Raw genomic sequence first — 20,535 nt, forward strand, 5'->3', positions numbered from 1 at the left:
CCTGTCTGTTGCAACAATTTTGGGAGTGAACCAGAGGTGGGAGATTGTTTTCTCTTGCTCTCTCTCTCTCTCCCTCTCTGTAACACTGCCTTTCAAATACATACATAAGTAAACCTTTACAAAAACTTCATGAAAAATTAAAAGATGAGTTTATTTTACTGTAATACATTTTAAAATCGATTGTAATTGTTTTTATTATACACCATTTTCATGAACTTTTTGAAGACCCCTTGTAGGCACAGTTTTCAAAAACTGTTTCATGTAGAAAACTTAACTTCAAAAAATTATTTTTATTAGAAATTTAGACTTATAGACAGAGAGACAGAGAGGAAAATCTTGCTCTCTGCTGGTTCACTCCTCCAATGGCCACAAAGGCCAGAGCGGAGCCGTTCCAAAGCCGGAAGCTTCTTGTGGGTCTCCAATGCAGATGCAGGATCCCGAGGCTTTAGGCTGTCCTCTGCTGCTTCCCCAGGCCACAAGCAGGCAGCTGGACGGGAAAATGAAGCAGCCGGGACGCAGTGTCCATGTGGGATGCCATGCTTGGAGGCAAAGAATTAGCCAGTTGAACCAATGCTCTGGCCTCTAAACTGAACCTTAAATTCGCTTTTTATCAGCTTTTTGGAGAATCCTCATGTCTCCAAATTATTTCCGTTTTCAAGACATATACTGGTCACAGTTTCTAGAATCTTCTAGAAACATTCAGCCCATCCACCTGCCTGACTGCTTGTATGGCTTTTGTTTAACTGATCACATATGGGATTACATCACTGGCAGAGTTTTCTCTGCCCCGCTTGCTTATCAGCACCCATGGAGGCTAGCTCTGGCTGTTCTGTCCATGTTTGATTCTGTAGCTCTCAGCCACGGTGTACTGACAGGTGGGTCTTCATGACTGACCTGCCTCTGATGGGCTTTATTCTCCCAAAGGCTGTTACTCAACCATCTTTGGACATAAAGCTCTGAATGCTTCTCTGAGTGTTCATGAGATAGATTTCTCACTCGGATTACTAGGATAAAATCTCATTTTCAATTTTGCTTCATATGGGCCAAATCATTCTCTTACAAGTCTGTGTTGATGCATACTTCTACAACAAGCTTATACAACCAGACCTGTGAAAACACTGTTGCCTGCTAGGCGAGAGTTTCAAGGGGCAGCGACGGATGAGGCCAGGACACTCGAGGGGAAGGGGCCCCCACCATGGGAAATGCCACCCTCTTCCATAGCGTCTGGGTCCTTAGCCTACCAGCTGCCCTGTGCTTCCCCTCCTAGCCCCGTATTCTGTCTGCACAAGATCCTCCTTCTACTCCCAGGACCAACACTCCCTCAAGCCACTGCAACCAACCAAACCACATCTCGTTTCTCTCCAATCCCTCTACATAGTTTCATAGGAGGCCCTGGCTCCATGTGCCATCTGCTTCCTATGGACAGAGCCTGAGAAGACTGCAAGCCCCAACCTGAGTCAAGGTGAACCGTGTTGCCCAAGTGCCCTATCATTGCAGCTGTGACAGCCCCATGTCCCTAGGGTCCCCATCCCTCCATACAGGAAGAAATTTCAAGGCTGCAATTTAGTTTTTCCTTCCTCACAGAAGAGTCATTGGAGCTGCCCCAGCTCTGCAGGCTTTCAGTGAGAGCAGAGGCCAGGACGGGGACCATGAGGGTCGCAGCCCCTGTGGAGAGGACATATGTGGAGTCTCCCATGGCCTGGAGCACATGGAGTTGGCACTCAACAGCCTCCTAAGTGTGCTCTTTGTTCTAAAAGTTGAGAAAGGGGAGTGGGACATAAAAGCAAATTGTCCCCATGAGGATCCACAAAACGAGAGACAGCCTTTGCTAGCCTCCAACAGTAAGGTTCTAGAATTTTGCCTGTGCTCATCTGTGATGTTGTCATGGGTGGAATGAGGAAGGCAGGCTCTTCCCAGGCCATTCTCATCCCCTCGGCATGACCTCCGAGGAAGATCCATCACCGTTGGCCCCATCAGAAAAAGCCGTCATCACCGACCGGGCCAGGCCACCTAACCAAGCGTGAGTCCTCCTTCTTCAACCCGTTTGATATCATCTGTGTTGAAAGTGGCTTTAGAACCCTTGAAATGGGCTAGGGGAATGTCATGAATGCCTAAGCACGTGTTCTGAGCGTGTCTTGAACGATGGAGCATACATCATGTCATTCACAGTTGTGTATGTCTTGGATGAAACAAGATGCCAAAGGTAGCCCGTGAGTTTGTAGAGCCCTCCTAGGAGCCCTGGATCGAAATCCTGCCTCCACCTAGCAAACAGCTCTTCTCTGCCTGGAGACCAGGATGCACAGCAGTGAGGAGGGAGCATAGGTGAATCCCTTAGAGGTCCCGGGCTCCCAGGAGGGGCTGGCAGAGTGGCCTGCAGTTGGGCTGTTACAGATGCTAGGCTAGCTTGCAGACCAAAGGATCTCTGCCAAGGGACTCCTCTGTTGGGAAGCTGCACCCTTTCTTAGGATCTTGGTCCACCCCATCCCTTTCACCTCTGGGATCTGGACACCAGGTCTAGTCCAAGCCATCAACAGAGGATACGCTCACAGGTTCACACCTCAAACTCCTCCCCTCCAAAAGGCTCTGGTGCCACAGCACCTATTTGTAAAGAGGTTGGGAGGGTGCTGAGGATCGGTGGTGGGCGGCTGAGAGGCTGGCTCTGGAGACCCTTCATCCTGGCACAGTGCTGACACCTGTCAGCTGATGGGTCTGGGCACCTGTTGGGGCTGGGCAACTGTTTCCAGGCACAAGTTTTGCTTGGGTGAGGATCACTGTTCGGGAAAGCATGGACTGAATGTTGCTGAACGTGCAGGTCAGGCTGTTGTCCAGTAAGAAGCCGAAAGACTGCTACTGGAAACACAGAGAGGCCAGTTTGGGCTGTGCTGGACTCTAGTCTTTGGGGAGCAGGTGTATTCTTTCAGACCTCAGCTCTCCCCCAGGGGTTGGTGGAGTGCTGACTCAATTGTAATCTCCTAGCTGTCTCCCTTTCCCTCGCAGGTAGGGCTCCTGCACACAGTTCTAGACACAGAAACACTTGATCATTATCTAACCCATTGTGCCCTGCAGAGAATTTTAGCTTATTGCCCAGTGCTCACAAAGATCCAGTGAGGGAGCCAGTATCTCCATGTTGAGGCAGGCTGGAGGCATGGGGTGAGGAAGTGGTGTGGAGAGCAGGGAAGTGGGAGACATGTTGCTGGTACTCCCAGCCGCTCAAGGTTAGCATAGAGCAGGTGCCTCAGCGTGCCTGGCACACTAGGCTGTTCCCATCACCTGGTGGCATGAGACTTCACCAAGGGCCAGCCCTGCCTCTGCAGACCAAGGAAAGCAAACAGAGATCTTGGTCCCCATTGCATTCAAGTTCTGTCACAGCGAGAAATCAGTGTATGTATGTGCTTGGGGATATTCATGTTGCAAAATGAACAGGAGCAGATTTTCCAAGTTGTTGCCATTTTAACTATGCCAGAGCATGATGCCATGGAAGGGCTAGTCACAAGCTTAAACAGTATCGAGTGTTGGCCCAGTGCTGCAATTAAGAGTGGTCCTAATTTATAAGTATCTACACACCTACATTTATAAAGGTGTCTATCTCTACATATTTTCTTCTTCAAAAATCTTAAACTATCTTTTCATTAATGTATGTTTTGTGATGTCTGTGTTGTTATATGTTCCATCGAATTTGGGGTAATTGTAAATTTTTTATTTTTATTTGTTAATTCATTTAAAACTGTCTATCAACTAAATTAAATGAAGCACTTTATTTTTGGATGAAAATCATAAATTACATTCAGATATCACACTATGGGTAAATATTAGCATTAAATTCATCCTTATTAAATACAAATATCTTCACATATTCAGAATTTTACTGTTAAAGCTATCTCTTATTTAGTGATTTATTATTTAAAACTTTTCTTTTGCATTTTTTAAAGATTTATTTTATTTTTTATTGGAAAGGTAGATATACAGAGAAGAGGAGAGACAGAGAAGAAGATCTTCTGTCTGTTGATTCACTCTATAAGTGGCCGTAATAGACAGAGCTGAGCCGATCCGAAGCCAGGATCCCAGAGCTTCTTCCAGGTCTCCCATGCAGGTGCAGGGTCCCAAGACTTTGGGCCATCCTCTCCTGCTTTCCCAGGCCGCAAGCAGAAAGCTGGATGAGAAGCGGGGCTTCTGGGATTAGAACTGGTGCCCAAATGGGATCCCTGCACGAGCAAGGCAACGACTTTAGCCACGACTTTAGCCACTAGGCTACCAGGTCCTTCTTTTGTATTAAGTTTTATTACTTAAGTTAATTTGTTTTCTAAACTATATTATTTGCTAATTATATACTTTCTTTTCTAAAATCTGGGTGGAGAGATTGTTTTTATTTTTTAGTTCTATATATACATGTTTTGTTTTCCTACAATGTTTTATTGTTTATACGATAGCTTAAAACTTAATATGTTTGGCTGATTTCCTCAATTTCTGTAAATTGATTTTAAAGAAAAAAATCCACAAAAGACCAGAATTGCACACATACATCATTTGTAATTGCGTTCATGTTACTGCCAAGCTGAAAACAACAGGAACATTTACATGGCAAAAACCTGCATGTTCAAAGTAAAATTTAGAAACTCCAGTGTTAAACAGTATACTCTCCACTGAGGGGGGTAAAAAAGACTTAAGAAACTTGTAGGAGTTTTTAAGAAATTATGGTTATTCTGCATTAATACTGTGGAAAAAAAAAGAAACAGAATGGCAAGAAATAATTGAATTTGAATAAACAGCCAAGAACTGAAATACAAAGGAAAGTGCAGCAAAATATGTCCCAAAGGAAGGAAGTTTGGGACAAAGGACGCCACAGCAGTGAGCTGTCTCCAGTGGGGAACAAGGCTTTTCCTTCTGCTGTCCCTGCCAGCAGGCGGTTGCCTTGGAGAGCAGCCCTGTTGGGAGGCAAAGCACCTGCAAGAACCTGGGGTTTCCAGGAGGCTCCTCCAGGCATCCTGGCAACCAGGGCTCCCAGCCTCTGTCCCTCCGCTTTGTAAACTGACCTCAAGAATATGCTAATGAACTCCAAGTGCCCAGGGCCTGTTGCCTGGCGACAAAGTTGCACTGTGGAGCAGCAGAACTGGACAGGCAGGGTAAGTTGCAGCTCTGCTGGCAGCCCTGCATCTCTCCTTCAGCTTTGCCCAACAACTGGCCCTGCACAAGATCTGTTTTTTCAGCCCTGCTCTGAGTAAGCAGTTTCGGTGATGCCTATTCTGGTGTGTTCTATTTACAAACTCCAGACACCTGCCGATGCATTATTTAGTACAGGAGGAAGCTTGCTCTGAGTCCCTGTGGGGGAAGGGAAGCCTGCTGGGGACCTAGCCGACTGGTCTAGAGGGCCTAGAGCCCTGGGCAAGCTTGGAAATGGAAGTGTGATGATGGGGCGGGGGGTGCTCCTGGGGTCCTGCTTGAGTCTCCCAAGCTGAGGTCTACTGAGGTCTGTTTGCTGCTTCCATGTGGAAACCAGTGTTGCCATTACTAGTCAACCCCTCTAAATGAACTGAACTGTGACGGTTTGTTCATGTGTGAGCGCTGTCTCCTAAAGTAAGTTCAGCAGAGAACACCCAGCTTCTGTCAAGTGCAGAGGAGAGGGTGTGGTTTCTGTGTTATGAGAAACCCAATGTTAAATGGCTTCTGCAAATTATCCTGGATGCTGGCAGCCACTAACAGGTGGCTGAGTCCCACACCAGACAGATGAAAAGTCAAGGGTGATTTTTCACGCCTGTACAGTACTGCGCTGATGTGGTGGTGGGAACAAGGGTGACACATTCATGCGTGGAGTCAGAAGGCAGGAAGTGACTTGTGCTGTGGGGGAAGCTGTGTGGTCTTAGCACTTTGCAGATGATCCTGGCTCTCTGGAACGTTTATAGTCACGTACAGAACAGCTTCTGAGCTCAGACAGGCTAAGGAACGTGTGCCCAGTGACACACTTAGGAGGGATGGAACCGTGACAGGTCTCTGAGTTGCAGTGGCTTCTGTGCCTTGTGGGTTTATTCTCAGCTTCGTGGAAGGAAGGGAGATCTGGGGACACCCACTATCCCCCACTTAAGGCATCTGAGCACCCGCCACGGTCCAGGGCTGGCGGTGCTGGTGTGTGGTATGTCTGCGTTTTCTTGGGGTCCTCCACTGCCTTAGGACTATCTGTTCGCTCCCCCTGCCTTCAGCACGGTGGAGGGGCTAGGTAATGTTTCCAGGTTCTACTAGAACAACAACCAAGTGCACAGTCTGAGCCACACCTCCTTTCAGAGGGGCAGGGCTGTAAGGACCACCTGCTGTCAGCTCATTTGGCCCACTTCCGGCTTCTGGGCTCCGTCAAGCAGCTTGGGCTTGGCCCCTGAAGTGGAGGCTGATGGCACTGTCTGGTGCCTTTTTCCTGGGGAGGGAAGAGCCATGGCGTGAGGCTTGCTCAGACCAGGATGAACGTTCCTGCGGGAGCTGGCACAGCCCGCACCAGCATCAGGAGGACTGGGCACGTAGGGGCTTCCTGGTTGGCGCAGGGAGCCACTGCCATCTTTTTCTCTTTTCAAGTGAAATAAATAAATATTTTTTGAAAAAACTCAAAAAACAAAAAACTGGTGCTCCTATGGGATGTTGGTATTGCGGGTAGACAGTAGCTTAGTCAATTGTGTCACACCAGTGTCCAGTTTGCATCCTTAACTGGTGATCAATATAGCCAAATTGAAAAGATTGGGTGCCTCCAAAGTTGCTAAGTCCATTAAGTGATATATGTCTAAGGGAAGAACCTTCCCGAAGACTGGGACAGTAGAGTTTAGGCTACAGTGAGGAATGGTCAGGCCCTGGTGGCTGGTTAGCACAGGGGCAGGGATCCCCTTCAGAGAGACCACAGAGGGGACTTGGGTGGCATGGGACGTGCTGGAAGGCTTTGCTCTATGGAATGACTCTAGAGGACTTAGTGGGAACAGCAGGCTGCTGTGGCAAGGTTGGACCATACAGGGACAAAAAGCAGTCAGGATCCAGAGGCCGGTGACCAATGGCCACCACTCAGCCTGGGCAGGAGGTGAGACAGGGTGGGCTCATGGCAATTTAGAGTGTATAAGTCAGTGGGGTCATCCTGAAGCACTGGATTGGGGAGTGTACGAGACTGCAAGTGATCACGGGAGGCAGACAAAGCTGGCCTGGAGCCAGGCTTGTGACAGGCTGAGAGTGTGCTGCCTGTTGTCATCCCTGTAGAAACGCCAGGGAGGCAGGATTCACACATCCAGAATCAGGGTCATTCACAGAAGTCAGAGGATCACTGGTGCATGAGAGCAGGCGAGGACGCAAGCGCAGGCAGTGTAGACAAAGCACAAGAGCCTCTGGCCTAGTCCCAACCCTCCAGAGTACCCAGCCGAGGCGCTTTCCAGCTCCATCCAATTGAGTCCTTCCCATGTCCAACGCCAGTTGCATTTCCCTTAGGTGCCTGACCCGTGCAACCTAGTGGACTGGACATGGGCTCTTAGGAGATCCCAGGCCCTATCTGGGAGCCACTCAGCATAGCCCCCTTGGCTAGGTTTCCTCCTGGCTTGGGTAGGAATTGGAGTGGTTCTGGCATGGGGCACGGCTGCATCGTGGGACACGCAGCCACCCATTCTCTGCTTGCCAGCCGTCTTCTCCGAGGGCCCGTCTCTGGGCTGCCACGGCGCATCTCCCTAGACTTTCCCCTCCTACTGTCTGTCGACCTCGCTTCTCTCACTTCCTAGCAACCTCTACCCCTGCTGTTAGACTTTCTGATGTTCTATTCATCCTCTCCATCCTCCTCTATCCCCCATAAGTAGGTCGTTCATTTTAGAGAGCTACCAAATACTGCTGATCATAAACCAAGTCAGAACAGTCAGGGAAGCTCAGCTCTGCCCCCACGAGTTTGTCCTCAGGCTGTCGTTCAAGGCAGTCACACACCTCCCCGCCCACAGGTTAGACTGCCAGCAAAGCCTCCTGCAGAGGCAGAAGCTGGCCTACAGCAGGTGCAGGTGCCATGCAGGATCCTGGCTATGCACACTCAGCAAGCTCTCAGCAAGGGAGGAGTGCTCAGCAGTGTCACCCACAGAAAGGACACACACACACACACACACACACACACACACACACACACACACACACACGGCAGGCCACGCTGGGAGAACCTGCCTCCCTTCTCCCCAGCATGAATGATACTGGGGACCTATGCAGGCCCTTGTCTTCCAGGATAAAGCAACCCAAAGCCTGCACCTTGGTGGAGAATATTTGGGCAGCAAAGTCTGAATGGACTCCCGTACAAGTGCAATCCTGAACTCTCAGCTTCACTGCGATCAGCTATGCTGCTCTGCCCACACTGGGGGCTTCCTCCATCCAACTCACACACAGGTCACAGTCCAGGCCTCCAAGACCCTCCCACACTTGCTCCCACCTGACCCTTGGGAAGCACCTGGCTTTAGGATCCCACAATAGCAGTGGGCGCCAGAGACCACTAGAGGGGTCACTCACATGGTGAAAGAGGAACCAAAAGTCTACCCTCTAAGGTCCAAGGTCGCTGAGCTCCTGAGCTCTGCCACTGTCCTGGGTCATTTCCTCATGGAGACAGGCCTATGAGAAGCCAGTGACAGAATGTTTGCCTCTGATAAGCTGAAATCCTGCTAGCTGGCTGGCTGACATCGACACTCCCCTCTTGGGGTTTAGAGGTGTGCCACAGACTCCCCATGTTTTTGTGTGCTTCGAATGCATGGGGGTAACGACCAGGCATTTCGAGTCTGTTCAACTAATAATCTTCATATTTTATTTTAACTGTAAGGCATCTATTCCCTCTTGTTCCTTTAACAAATCCAATTAAAACAGAGTACACTCGGAATTACCAAATAGACGCTTGTAGGCCAATAAGAAATCATCATCTTTCGTTATTGGGCCGTGTAACCCCCTGGGAACTTTTGCTCCACATAAAAGCTGAATTCTCATTATCCACCAGGGGCAAGTGGGGCGGTTTGACAGATCACAGTTTCCCAAAGCAGCACAGGAAGCTAAGGAGAAGTAACTAATATTAGGGTAGACAGTGCTACAAATGCATAGTACCCCAACAAGACCCTTAGAAACCACTTTGATCAAATTAACCAGATAGTCGCCAAAGGAAGTGAACTTGACCACTTCCGTACAGATACATTCTCCCCTGTCTTCTAGCTATGGCAGCAAGGATGCCCACATTTCCCTGAAGTTCCGGAACAATGCAGTTGGAGAACTTTGACAGACTCTTCAGTTATCTCTTGCCCACCCCTGTAGCACCCCGCACCGTGGACCGGAAGCCAAAGCTGCTTCCTCCCAGAAAGGTGTGGCTATGGGATGACAAGTGTGTGAGGCAGCAGTGAGGGCTGGCCAGTGTCAGGACTGGGAGCGGCCCCTCCCTCCCTCTCCTGTGGACCCCCTCCCTCCCTCACCATGGAGACAGCCTGTGTTTGGGAGAGTGAGAGTAGCTCACACAGGCCAAGCAAAATCCTGGCAAACTACACAGTCCCTGAGAACTGAATGGTCGCTGGGTGCTTGGTTGTGACTCTAAGTGGCCAATGTCCCGGCACCGCGCTGGAGGCACACACACGGTGTCCACAGGCATGTCGGTGCTCTCTCGGCTCACACCCCACCGTGGCGAGATCATCCCTGTGTTGAGCCACAGACACTGCAGAGGTTGAAGAGCCACGCAGCCCTGTCCCCTTCACTGCCCACATGGGGACCATTACATCAACCAGCCTGGGGACACTTATGTGTGCCCTTTAAACTGTTCCTCTCTCTCTTTCATTGTCTCTTGCCAAGCTCTTACAGTTAAATGACTCCATTAACTAACTCTATTACAATACCATTAAAATTCATATGCTCACATATATTTAGATATCTATGGGGGGGTTTCAAAAAGTCCTTGGAAAAACAGAATTAAAAGGTGGTGAACACTCTCTGAAGACTCCTCATGTGTACTTATCTGTGAAAACAAGTGCTCCGGATGCTGGTCCCTACAAGGACATTGACCAACAACTCCGTGTCCTGAAGCAGGTGGCAGGCAGGCCATGCCACCTTCAGCAGCTTGCCTGTGAGTGCTCCTGGGGTCCCTAGACATAAGTCAGGAACGGTCATGCTGGCTACAGGGGCTCCATGACCCCCGAGGGACACAACGGAAATACCCCCTCATGGGGACCCGGCAAGGGTGGCCTTAAATTTCTGTTGTAGATCTGAGTATGGCTTTCAGCCTGGGAGTCCTGGGATTCTGGAATGGTCCCTTTTCCTTGGAGTCCTAGGGAGTGGGCAGAGCTGTTGCCCCCTCCTAGGAAGAAGTATCTCCTATAGAGGCAGAAGGGAGAGGCAACAGTGGGGAGGGCAGAGACCACACAAGAGTGTAGGGGTTGCGCATGTCCAGGCTTGGCCTTGGCTCTTCTCTTGGTTGTCTGTTGGACGTGAGGGAAGTCCACTGGCTGCTCTTTGTCTTTTTTTTTAAAGTTTCATTCATTTTTATCAGAAAGTCAGATGTACGGAGAGGAGGAGAGATAGAGAGGAAGATCTTCCATCCAATGGTTCTCTCCCCAAGCGGCTGCAATGGCTGGAGCTGAGCCAATCCAAAGCCAGGAGCCAGGAGCTTCCTCTGGGTCTCCCATGCAGGTGCAAGGTCCCAAAGCCTTGGGCCATTTTCGACTGCATTCCCAGGCCACAAGCAAGGATGGGGGCTGCCGGGATTAGAACCGGCACCATATGGGATCCCAGCACGATCAAGGCAAGGACTTTAACCGCTAGGCCACTGTGCCGGGCCCTGCTCTGTGTCTTAGTGATTTCTACATAGTTGCTGTGGACACCAGCTACACAAGCGTCCTGCACCATGTAATCAGAGGTGACCTTGGCACCCACCACCCAAGTGAATCATGGTGAGGGACTCTGGACACTCAGACGCATTTCCAAAATTGACGCTAGAAAACCCCCACCTGTAAGACTCCAGCCCCTGCTGTCTGCATCTTCCGCTGACCCACTGTCTGCCCATCAGCTCTGCCAAGAGCCTGGAAGAACCACAGCTGAGTGCAGTCATCTCTGCTTCTCATAGGCCTGCTTTCCAGAAGTCTGTCCTTCTGCTTCCGGGAAGCGACAGCCCAGGGTAGCATGGCTGGGAGTACATAAGGGGAGAAAGAATTGCTTTCCAATGCATCTATACTACAAAAAATAGTAAGACACCTACACCATGTAGCATGGCAGCCAGCTCCCAGCCCAGAACAAGTGCTGGACATTCTTTTGCCCAGAGCAGACCACACTTGAGTGGATGATAAGCACCGATTTCAGTGGCTGGGCCATGGACTGCAGACCACCCACTGCCCAGAAGGGACCCACGGAGACCTGCATGTCTCCACCTGCCACATGCTTTCACCCATGAAGACAAAGCCTGGTTGTGGCTTTAGAGTATTCATACCTGTGGTGGGAAGGAATTGAGGGCTTGGGGAATGACAGGAAGCCACAGGAGAAGCTACAATGAGGTGAGCTGGGCTGTGACACACCTAACATATGTGAGAGCTGGCAGCAGGGACAAGTCCACATTGCAATTATGATTACAGGTGGTATCCTAGGATTTTACATTTGGGTCAGTTCTGGGCATAGAGGTTTTGCACTCTGATCACCTCTCAGGACACTGGCAGCAGCAGCCAGCACAGCTCCATCCATCAGTCCCACCATCACAAACAGAAACATCTGTAGTGTGCTGTGTGGCTCAGCTAGAGCGCCCTGTAGGTGAGGTGGACTTCCTACATTTTGGATTCACAATAACCCCACTTAACTTAAGGAACATCTATATTTTTGAATGAATGAATCTTTCAGCCATTTGATCGTGTCCTTTGAAGAGGCGGCCCAGGGTCATGTGTTTGGTTAGGATGTCTGCATTCTGTATCAGAGGACCTGGGTTCGATTCCTGACTCTCACTCCTGACTCCAGATTCCCACTCCTACAGACCCTGGGAAACAGCAGAGAACAGAGATGGTCCCAGTGCTCTGGCTCCTAGCTTTAGCCTCGGTTGGGCCTGGGTCTTTAGTGGGCATGTTAACTCAGTTTCTCTCTTTTCTCTCTGCCTCAGTTCTTCTGCTTCTCAATGACTTACACACACACACACACACACACGAAAGAGAGAGAGAGGAGCAAAATTCAGGGCATGATGTTCACTTCTAAGATGTTAATCTCAACCACTAGCTATGAGAAAGGGGTAATTATCAGTTTTATCATGTATCTATCTTGTCTCAACGTTCAGTAAAAAGAGTAGGATAATTGTTGGGCTATCAGGGTGGGTGTTATGGCACAGCAAGTTAAACTGCCACTAGGGACGGACATCTACATCCTGGCTACTCTGCTTTCCAGCCAGTCTCTGCACCTGAGAAGCGGTGGGTCATGGCTCAAGTACCTGAATTCTTGCCATCCATGTGGGAGACCAGGATGGGATCATAGGCTGCTTGCTTTAGTCTGGCCCAGCCCTAACTATGGTGGCCATTTGGAGAGTGAACCAATGGGTGGAAGATCTCCCTCCCTTATTCTCTGTGTGCCTTTTAAATAAACTAAAAATAAACAAGATTTTCAGAGATAGCAGATATACAGATACAAAATCAGTCTTAAAAACATGTGGTGAAAGATCCATGAACGATGTACCAGATCAACTGCAGGAGTCAGTGACACCAAGGATGGTAGAACAGGATATGCTTGCAAAGATTTTGGCGGCATTAAAATATAGACTGCCATTACATTTTTAATTTAGATATCCACGGGGTGTCCTACCATGCTGTTTGATTCATAATGATGAGATAAAAAATTAATTAGAAATTAAAGTCAAACCAATTGGTCCACTTTTTTTTCCCCCAAAGTAGAACAACAAACAATAGAAGACAAAAAGGCACAATACATTTAGAAAATTCTGAGTTAGGATTCTAGATTGTTCGTGTGAAATGACATTTGCTGTCCATCCACTCATCTACATTAGTCACCTATGATGAAGGGCATGAGGTAAGCTATTTAAGAAGAAAAGGGGCTTATTCAGTTCATACTTCTGGAGGCTCAGTGGCACACATATGGCGAGGGCTGTCTTGCTGGCAGAGCTCCGAGGTAGCACATGGTATCACATGGCATGAGGCAGGGATGTGGGTGCCCGGCCTCTCTATCACTGCTACAATGCTCCCGGAATTCAGTAACGGGGCTCCACCATTGTGACCCCAGCACCAATCCTGATCACTTTCCTGTGGCCCCATCTTCAACATCATGGCCAGATTAAGCTCCCACCCTCTCAAGACTTCAAAGTACCGACTACATATGGACAAATGAAGTGGGGAGACACTCAGCCGCACCCAAACCAGATCACCTTCTTGGAGGCAACTGCAAAACACTGGGTAGCCAGGCCCGGCACGGTGGCCTAGCAGCTAAAGTTCTTGCCTTGAATGCACCGGGATCCCATATGGGCGCCGGTTCTAATCCCGGCAGCCCCACTTCCCATCCAGCTCCCTGTCTGTGGCCTGGGGAAAGCAGTCGAGGACAGCCCGGAGCCTTGGGACCCTGCACCCTTATGGGAGACTTGGAGGAAGTTCCTGACTCTTGGCTTTGGATTGGTGTAGCACCGGCCGTTGTGATCACTGAATGATCGGAGGGGAGATCTTCCTCTGTCTCTCTTCCTCTCTGTATATCTGACTTTGCAATAAAAATAAATAAATCTTAAAAAAAAAAAACAATAGGGACCAAATGAACTGTCAGTGAGAAATCTGTTTTAGTGCAAAATACTTAGAAACCCATGCATGGTGGGTTTTGTTTTTCATAATACACATTTTTCCGTAACTTTTTGAAGACTTATTTTTTATGTGGAATTTGAAAAGGTTTGCATCTGAATACACTGATGCTTTCATTCTGCTTTCCATAATCCTGTTGCAGTCTGCTTGCTTCTACTGATCTGTTGATGTTTCTTTTTCCTGTGACTGCCAGCTTCGCCTGTGGGTGCTGGTCCCTTCTGGCATAGCAGGACTTCTAGGAACGGAGAACGGCAGGTCAAGCAACCAGTCTGGTTGACCAGCTGTTTCACACTCCTCCCCAATGGGCATATGAGGAGGGGGGAGACTACTTCTGAAGAGCTGAGTGGCAGAAGAGACATTCCTTCTGGTGGTGCTCAGTGATTTAAGGGATCAGGATGACCCCAGAGCTGCCTAACACACTCTCCTTGTATAGCTGAGAGCAAAGGTCCAAGGTGGGGAAGAACAGAGATGAGGTGGTGGGGGGGGTTGCCTTGGGGTACAAGTAGGGGTGAGGTACATCAACCCAGGCAGCCCCCTAACTTCTGCCTTGAGGGTGATGGGCAGGCGCCAGGCCACAGGAGATTGAGAAGGGTTCCTGGATGTTAAACTGCTCCACACAGCTTCTTTGCCATCCACAATCAGGATGGGGGCATCTTCTCAACTTGTTGGAAGTGAGCTAAACTGGATACAATTGGCTGGATTCCCCCGTCTCCCCAAAGCACCATTTCCTCCCGGGGTCTTGTCACTCATGCTGGGTAAGCTTGGCTTGCCTCCACTGAATTCTATCTTAAATTCTATCAGCAGCACATATACTCAACTTGGAAAGGCATGACGCAGAATTTAAGGGAAATGTGCGTAGCCAAGTTGGATTCCTAAGCCAGGAGTGCATCTGCCCCTTTCTCCATGTGGGCGCAATTGCAACTATCAACTCTTCTGCACATGCAGAGAGGTCTGCAGTTGGAGTTCAAGGTGAAGGATGCAAGAGAGGATGTGGAAGGCATGGGGAGAAAGGAGAAATGCAGTTACTTCACTGAGGTTGTCCAGGCTCCACTTGGTTCCTGCCAGACTTGCAGAGTTGACAAGAAGGCTGCCAAGCACAGTGGAGGCCCAGCTTGGCCCTCCTGGGCTGAACAAATGTCTCTGTCGCCCTCGTGGTGTAGTAGCCAAGGCCTGACTACTAGTTAGCTCTTTGGGCTCCCCACAGTGAAGTGGGATCTGACGAGGCATTCTTAACACCATCTTGTTCCTCATACCCAGCCTTGTGTTGTATGGGAACCCAGCAGTCCTTCCCTTGGGGGAGAACTCGAACACTAGGTTTATGTGTGGGTCCAGGGGGAGGCAGATATGCTAGGCTCACACAGATGACTCTAGCAGAGAGGGAGGTGGTGGGGGTGGGGTATGTGTGAAAGTCCACTTTAATGCAATAGAGGGAATTCATTCATCAGGGAATGGTACTGCTACAGAGACATCCATCATTTTTCAGGTCAAATCCCTCCTCTCTACTTACCAAGGGCTGGCAATCATTGGCCATGTTTCAGCTGTCGCTGGCCTGATTCCTCACTATCCCTTTTCTGACTTTTGAAACCTCTTGCAGAGCAAAGCATTAAGGTCTGAGTGGTACACAGATCCCAAGTCATTTCCTAACCATGGTGCTTTTCCTCCTTTTTTTTTTTTTTTTGTTCCCCAGCAGTTTCATGTGAGTTCTTCCTCAGAGGGCTGAGCACACATCCTGAAGAGCAGTGCCCCATCCACCTGCAAGCACGCTCACTCACTGAAAGGACATGGCGAAGGGCGTGAAAAGCCCCAAGGGCAAAAAGATCACCCTCAATGTGGCCAAGAACTGCATCAAAGTCACGTTGGATGGGAGGAAGCGCCTGGACCTAAGCAAGATGGGCCTCACCACCTTTCCCAAGTGCATCTTGCGGCTCAACGAAGTGGACGAACTCGACCTCAGCCGCAACCTGATCCGCAAGATCCCAGACTCCATCTCCAAGTTCCAGAACCTGCGCTGGCTGGACTTGCACAGCAACTACATCGACAAGCTTCCCGAGTCCATCGGCCAGATGACCACCCTGCTCTATCTCAACGTCAGTAACAACAGGCTCACCACCAACGGCCTGCCTGTGGAGCTCAACCAGCTCAAGAACATCCGCACCATGAACTTGGGCCTCAACCACCTGGACAGTGTGCCCACCACGCTGGGAGCCCTCAAGGAGCTCCACGAGGTCGGCCTGCATGATAACCTGCTGAGCTCTATCCCTGCCAGCATCTCCAAGCTCCCCAAGCTGAAGAAGCTCAACACGAAGAGGAACCCCTTCCCCAAGACGGAGGAATCCGACATCTTCACGGACACCATCAAAAGGCTAGACAGCTTATTCTTGGTGGAGGAAAAGGACCTGTGTGCCAACTGCCTGAGAAAATGCCAACTGGCCCGCGACAAGCTCAACAAAATCAAGAACATGGCCACGTCCACCCCGAGGAAGGCCATCTTTTCCAGTTTGGTTTCACCCAACTCTTTGGCCAAGGAGTCCCAGGAAGACTGGAGGTGACCTGGGACCCTGCCATTGAGGCAGGAGGGGAGGGAGAGGGAGGGGAAAGGGCTGTGGGCTGCACGTTTGCCACAGTAATATTTCTCCAGGCAAGCCCATAAAACACCTTTTCTTATCTTCTTGCCTTGTGATTTGATTAATTTCATGGCTTTGGTCCCTTGCTGGTATGCACATTTCTCTTCTCTGCATGCTCACACTCACACAGGTGAAGGCCCAGAGATCAGGAAATGACTGTCTAATTTCTGCCCCAGCACCTGCCTGCAGTAGCTTGGGGCCCAAGGAGCTGTTACTTGCATCCCTACTGGCATGCCAGGACCCAGCCTCAGCCCCCAGATATGGCTCTTGTTCTACAAAGACATTGGGAGCTCAGAGTTTTCCGAGGTCAGCAGCTGGCAGGAGAGCAGCAAGCACTTGGTCTTGGGTAGGGGACGAAGCCACTCGACAGGAAATGATAGGCCTTGCCATGAGTATAAGACAAGATCTTGGGCCCAAAATTGTACTGTTTTTCTGTGTGCTTGCATCATTTGCTCTTGGAACTTTCTAAACTGAACCTGCAGGCCCTAGAGTAACTGTGAATGAATGAAGATGCACGCCCCAGCCTAACACACCCAGAGCTTTTCCAAACCCTAGTGGGAGGAAGGAATAAAGGAGAGTGGGCTTGGGTTGACGCATTCAAGAAGTCGCTACTTTACTAGGCGCACATCAGGTATAGGCCCTGGGTCAACCGGGGAGAGCTTGACTTGCTTCATGCAAGCTGGAAGAGAGGTCAGCTGAGAAGATGGGACATGTGACTGACTGCCACCTGAGGAGCTTAGGAGATGAGGGTCACGGGGTGTGCACGGCTGGTCTGGCCTAAGGGACAGCAGAAGGTTCCTGCACAGGTGCAGATCCTACCTGCCATCTCATGGCCCACTGACTGGATTTCTCTCTGTTTTGCACAGAATTGCTTATTTTTATTGGAAAAACATTCTTACAGAGAGAAGGAGAGACAGAGAAAGATTTTCCATCTGCTGGTTCACTCCTCAAATTACTGCAGTGGCCAGAGCTGAGATGATCCGAAGCTAGGAGCCAGGACTTCCTCCAGGTCTCCCACATGGGTGCAGGGTCCCAAGGCTTTGGGCCATCTTCTGCTGCCTTCCCAGGCCACAAGCAGGGAGCTGGATGGGAAGTGGAGCAGCCAGAACAGGAACTAGCACCCATATGGATGCTGGCACTTGAAGGGGGAAGATGTACTAATTGAGACGTCATGCCGGGCCCTGACTCATTTTGGTTCCCCTGTCTGTGACACTCCCTAATGATGCCACACCTAACTGTGAGGGTCCATCCCAAACCAGCCACACCCAGAACAAGTCCTGAGGGGAAGTCAGTTCTCTCCCAGAACAAGAGCTGGGTGCAGCTCAAAGCTGAAATAGCACCTTTGACAGAGCCGATGCATGCCCAGGGGCCCTCTGGCAGAGGGGACAGCAGGAGATGCAGTGCCCGCCACAGCCCAGAGCCTCACGGGCTGGCTGTGTCCCTCTCATGCATACCTTCAAGCCAGCAGAAAGAAAAGCATCAATGAAGACCTCGAGGAGAGGGGCATCTTTCTAGAACTTTCTGTGTCGGTGGCAAACTTGGCTGCTTTGGTCAATGCGAAGCCTGTTCTTCTGACATCGTGAACCACAGCAGACACACTACCTGTTCACCCCTCACTGCTTATCTTCTTTCAGCACACCTAGCTCTGGCAACCGTACTGTATTTCTACAATCTCAAAAGATTTAGATTCAAAATTGTCACTCCTTGTTTTTTTTCTCCCCCTTTATCAAACGCTTTCTGTTATAAAAAATAACCAAGCTGCAGTCTAGTTTTATATATAACAGTTTAACTAACAAGCATCCTAGAGTGTTAGCCAACTTTAACATTGGCAAAGTTCTTTCCTGGTTGGTTTTCTGTTTATATGTTTATTTAAAAAAAGATTTTATTGACTGATTTGAAAAGCAGAGAGAGAGAAATTCTTCCACCTGCTAGTTCACTCCCTCTATGGCCACAAGGTCTAGGGTTGGCCTAGGTTGAAGCCTGCAGCCCAGTTTCACCCAGCCCCATGTGGGTGGCAGGGGAACAAGGATCATTGACAGGGGACTAGAGCGGCAGTGCAGCGGTCAGGACTGGAACCAGTGCTCTGATATGGGACACGAGCATGGCAATTAGCAGCTTAACCCGCTGTGCCACAACGCCAGTCTGTTTATATGTTTAGAGATGGGTACAACAATGGCTGTCATGCCATTTCTGTCTTGCTTTGAGCATGCTGTTGGCACATGATCTGATAAGTGTAATTTAGAGCATCTTCAGGATGCTGGCTCTGACAGGAGTAACTGAAAGTTATAGTGTAAGTCTTTACACTGCTTCCAATTGTTCACCAATGGAAATAGCTTTGTCATCACAGCCTGCATGACTAAATGTCCTAACATGATTTGGATCAATTCCTTGGCAGAGCTGCATTTAGGGGAATAGTGTGTTAAAGGGTATATCTTTTTAGAAACGAGTTTTTGATAATGTTACCTTCCTATAATTTATAAAAAGCTTTACACATTTAAATGAAGTGTTTTTTTGAAGTTCTTTGGAAAATGATGAAAGTATGATACATAGGGTTTCAAAATTTGTGACAACCTAGAAAGCGTATTTTAGTTTCATCTTCCACGAACTTTTGAAACACTCTGCATGTCCCCCTGTATCCGAGAAGTGGTTGCCGTGTCCTGCCCTTTGATCAGAAGCCCTGCTGCAAACAGCAGGACGGACAGTCGTGCTGGGATGTGCACGACGACTCGTGGTGGCCAGGCCTTAGGAGCCTGGGACATGTCCCTATGGGACACAAGCAGCTGGGTGGTCATTGCGTCTCCAGGTCCCAGGGACAGAGACCATGGGCACCTGCGGTCCAGCCAGAGCGCCCTGCTGCGCATCTGGCTCCTGCCTGCTCCTGTCTCCCAGGCTTGAGACCCTTTCTTTAGATTTTGTTTTCCCTTCTTGGATTCAAAGGGACCAGCAATGAAGAGAAGAGGAGGAAGGCACGTTTGTCACAGACCGCTCCCACTCCCCCTTGCCCTACGCCTTTATAGCCCACTTCTCACTATGCATGCTCTTGATCTCAGTCCCTTCTCCTAGCTCTGCTGCTAATGAGCTGGTGGGCAGGCAGGATGCCATCTTGTGCCAGCCTGGCTTTGCTCAGAGCTGCCTCTTACAAAGCCGTTGTTAGTGAGCTGTAGTTCAAGGTTGAGAGCAGCAGTGGCCGTTGGCTTTGCCTGGCCTCAGCACAGGCTCGAGTGGACACTCTGTTAGCCCTTGCCTTGGCTTCTGGAAGTTGCCAGAACCTATACGTGAGTGAGAAAAGACAGGGGCTTTCTTTATCTTCACATAGAAAGAGCACTTGCCTACCCATGACTGTTTCCACAAGCGGGGTGTGACCCGGGTGGCCCTGGTGCTGTGAGCTCTACCCTCGCTGCCTTGGTGGCCTGGAGCAAATGCCTCAGCCTCTTGTGTATCTCCATTCCCCAGGTTACGGTCAACATCCTAGAGTAGTTCATGGCCAAAACGGAAGCCTGACCTGCCAACGGTTGTGCAACTCTGAAGAGCAGAAGACACAACAACCAAGGGGACCCCCGGAAGCCGCCCTCACTCCCACCCCACTGGTGGCTACCTCCCTCACTTGCTTCTGAAATCCCTCTCAACTCTCTCTTCATTTTCAGGTCATCTGTCTGTGAAAAAAAAATGCCTTTAGAAGCATTTTTGCTGTGGTGTGCAAAATGCATGGAAAGGAAACTTTTCGGAAAATGGCATTGTACTCTGTACAAAACATGCTAGACAACTAGACTTCTCAGCCAACTTGAAGGCTGAAAAGACTTGCAGTCTATACCTGTCACTCACATGGGTGTCACCTCACCATCAGGAGCCCTTGAAAAGTGGCGTGCCTGCCATGATACATACCTCAGGCAACTAAAATTGATAACCCAAATTTACACTGAGAAGCAGATCCAAAGATCATCCAAATCAAAGTGTGATTCGCACAGATATTTCAGCCACACATGAGTATGGAGGGAAAAGCAAACAGACCGATGAGTAACAGCTACAACAAAAACTAAGAATAGAATGGTAGTAAGCCTAACCCCACACTGCAATGATCAAATCAAACTTGTGGTCCCAAACTGGAAATAAATTAGTCTCCCTCAGTGCATAGACAGCTAATTCTGGAACAG

General features: G+C 49.5%; 2 protein-coding genes across 3 annotated transcripts in view; one reads left to right on the forward strand and one right to left on the reverse strand.

The window, feature by feature from the left end:
- The window catches only part of WDFY4 (WDFY family member 4), a 231,424-nt gene that overhangs the window by 26,165 nt on the left and 184,724 nt on the right, over window positions 1-20,535 (reverse strand). The window lies entirely within an intron of this gene.
- On the forward strand, window positions 1,887-20,022 carry LRRC18 (leucine rich repeat containing 18). Its single transcript, XM_058671565.1, has 3 exons — window positions 1,887-2,020; window positions 15,448-16,305; window positions 19,838-20,022. Exons 2-3 carry the CDS (start codon window positions 15,542-15,544, stop codon window positions 19,854-19,856), a joined length of 783 nt encoding a protein of 260 aa, XP_058527548.1. The 5' UTR covers window positions 1,887-2,020; window positions 15,448-15,541; the 3' UTR covers window positions 19,857-20,022.

The sequence above is a fragment of the Ochotona princeps genome, chromosome 13 (assembly GCF_030435755.1).
Source record: "Ochotona princeps isolate mOchPri1 chromosome 13, mOchPri1.hap1, whole genome shotgun sequence".
Taxonomy (NCBI): Eukaryota; Metazoa; Chordata; class Mammalia; order Lagomorpha; family Ochotonidae; genus Ochotona; species Ochotona princeps.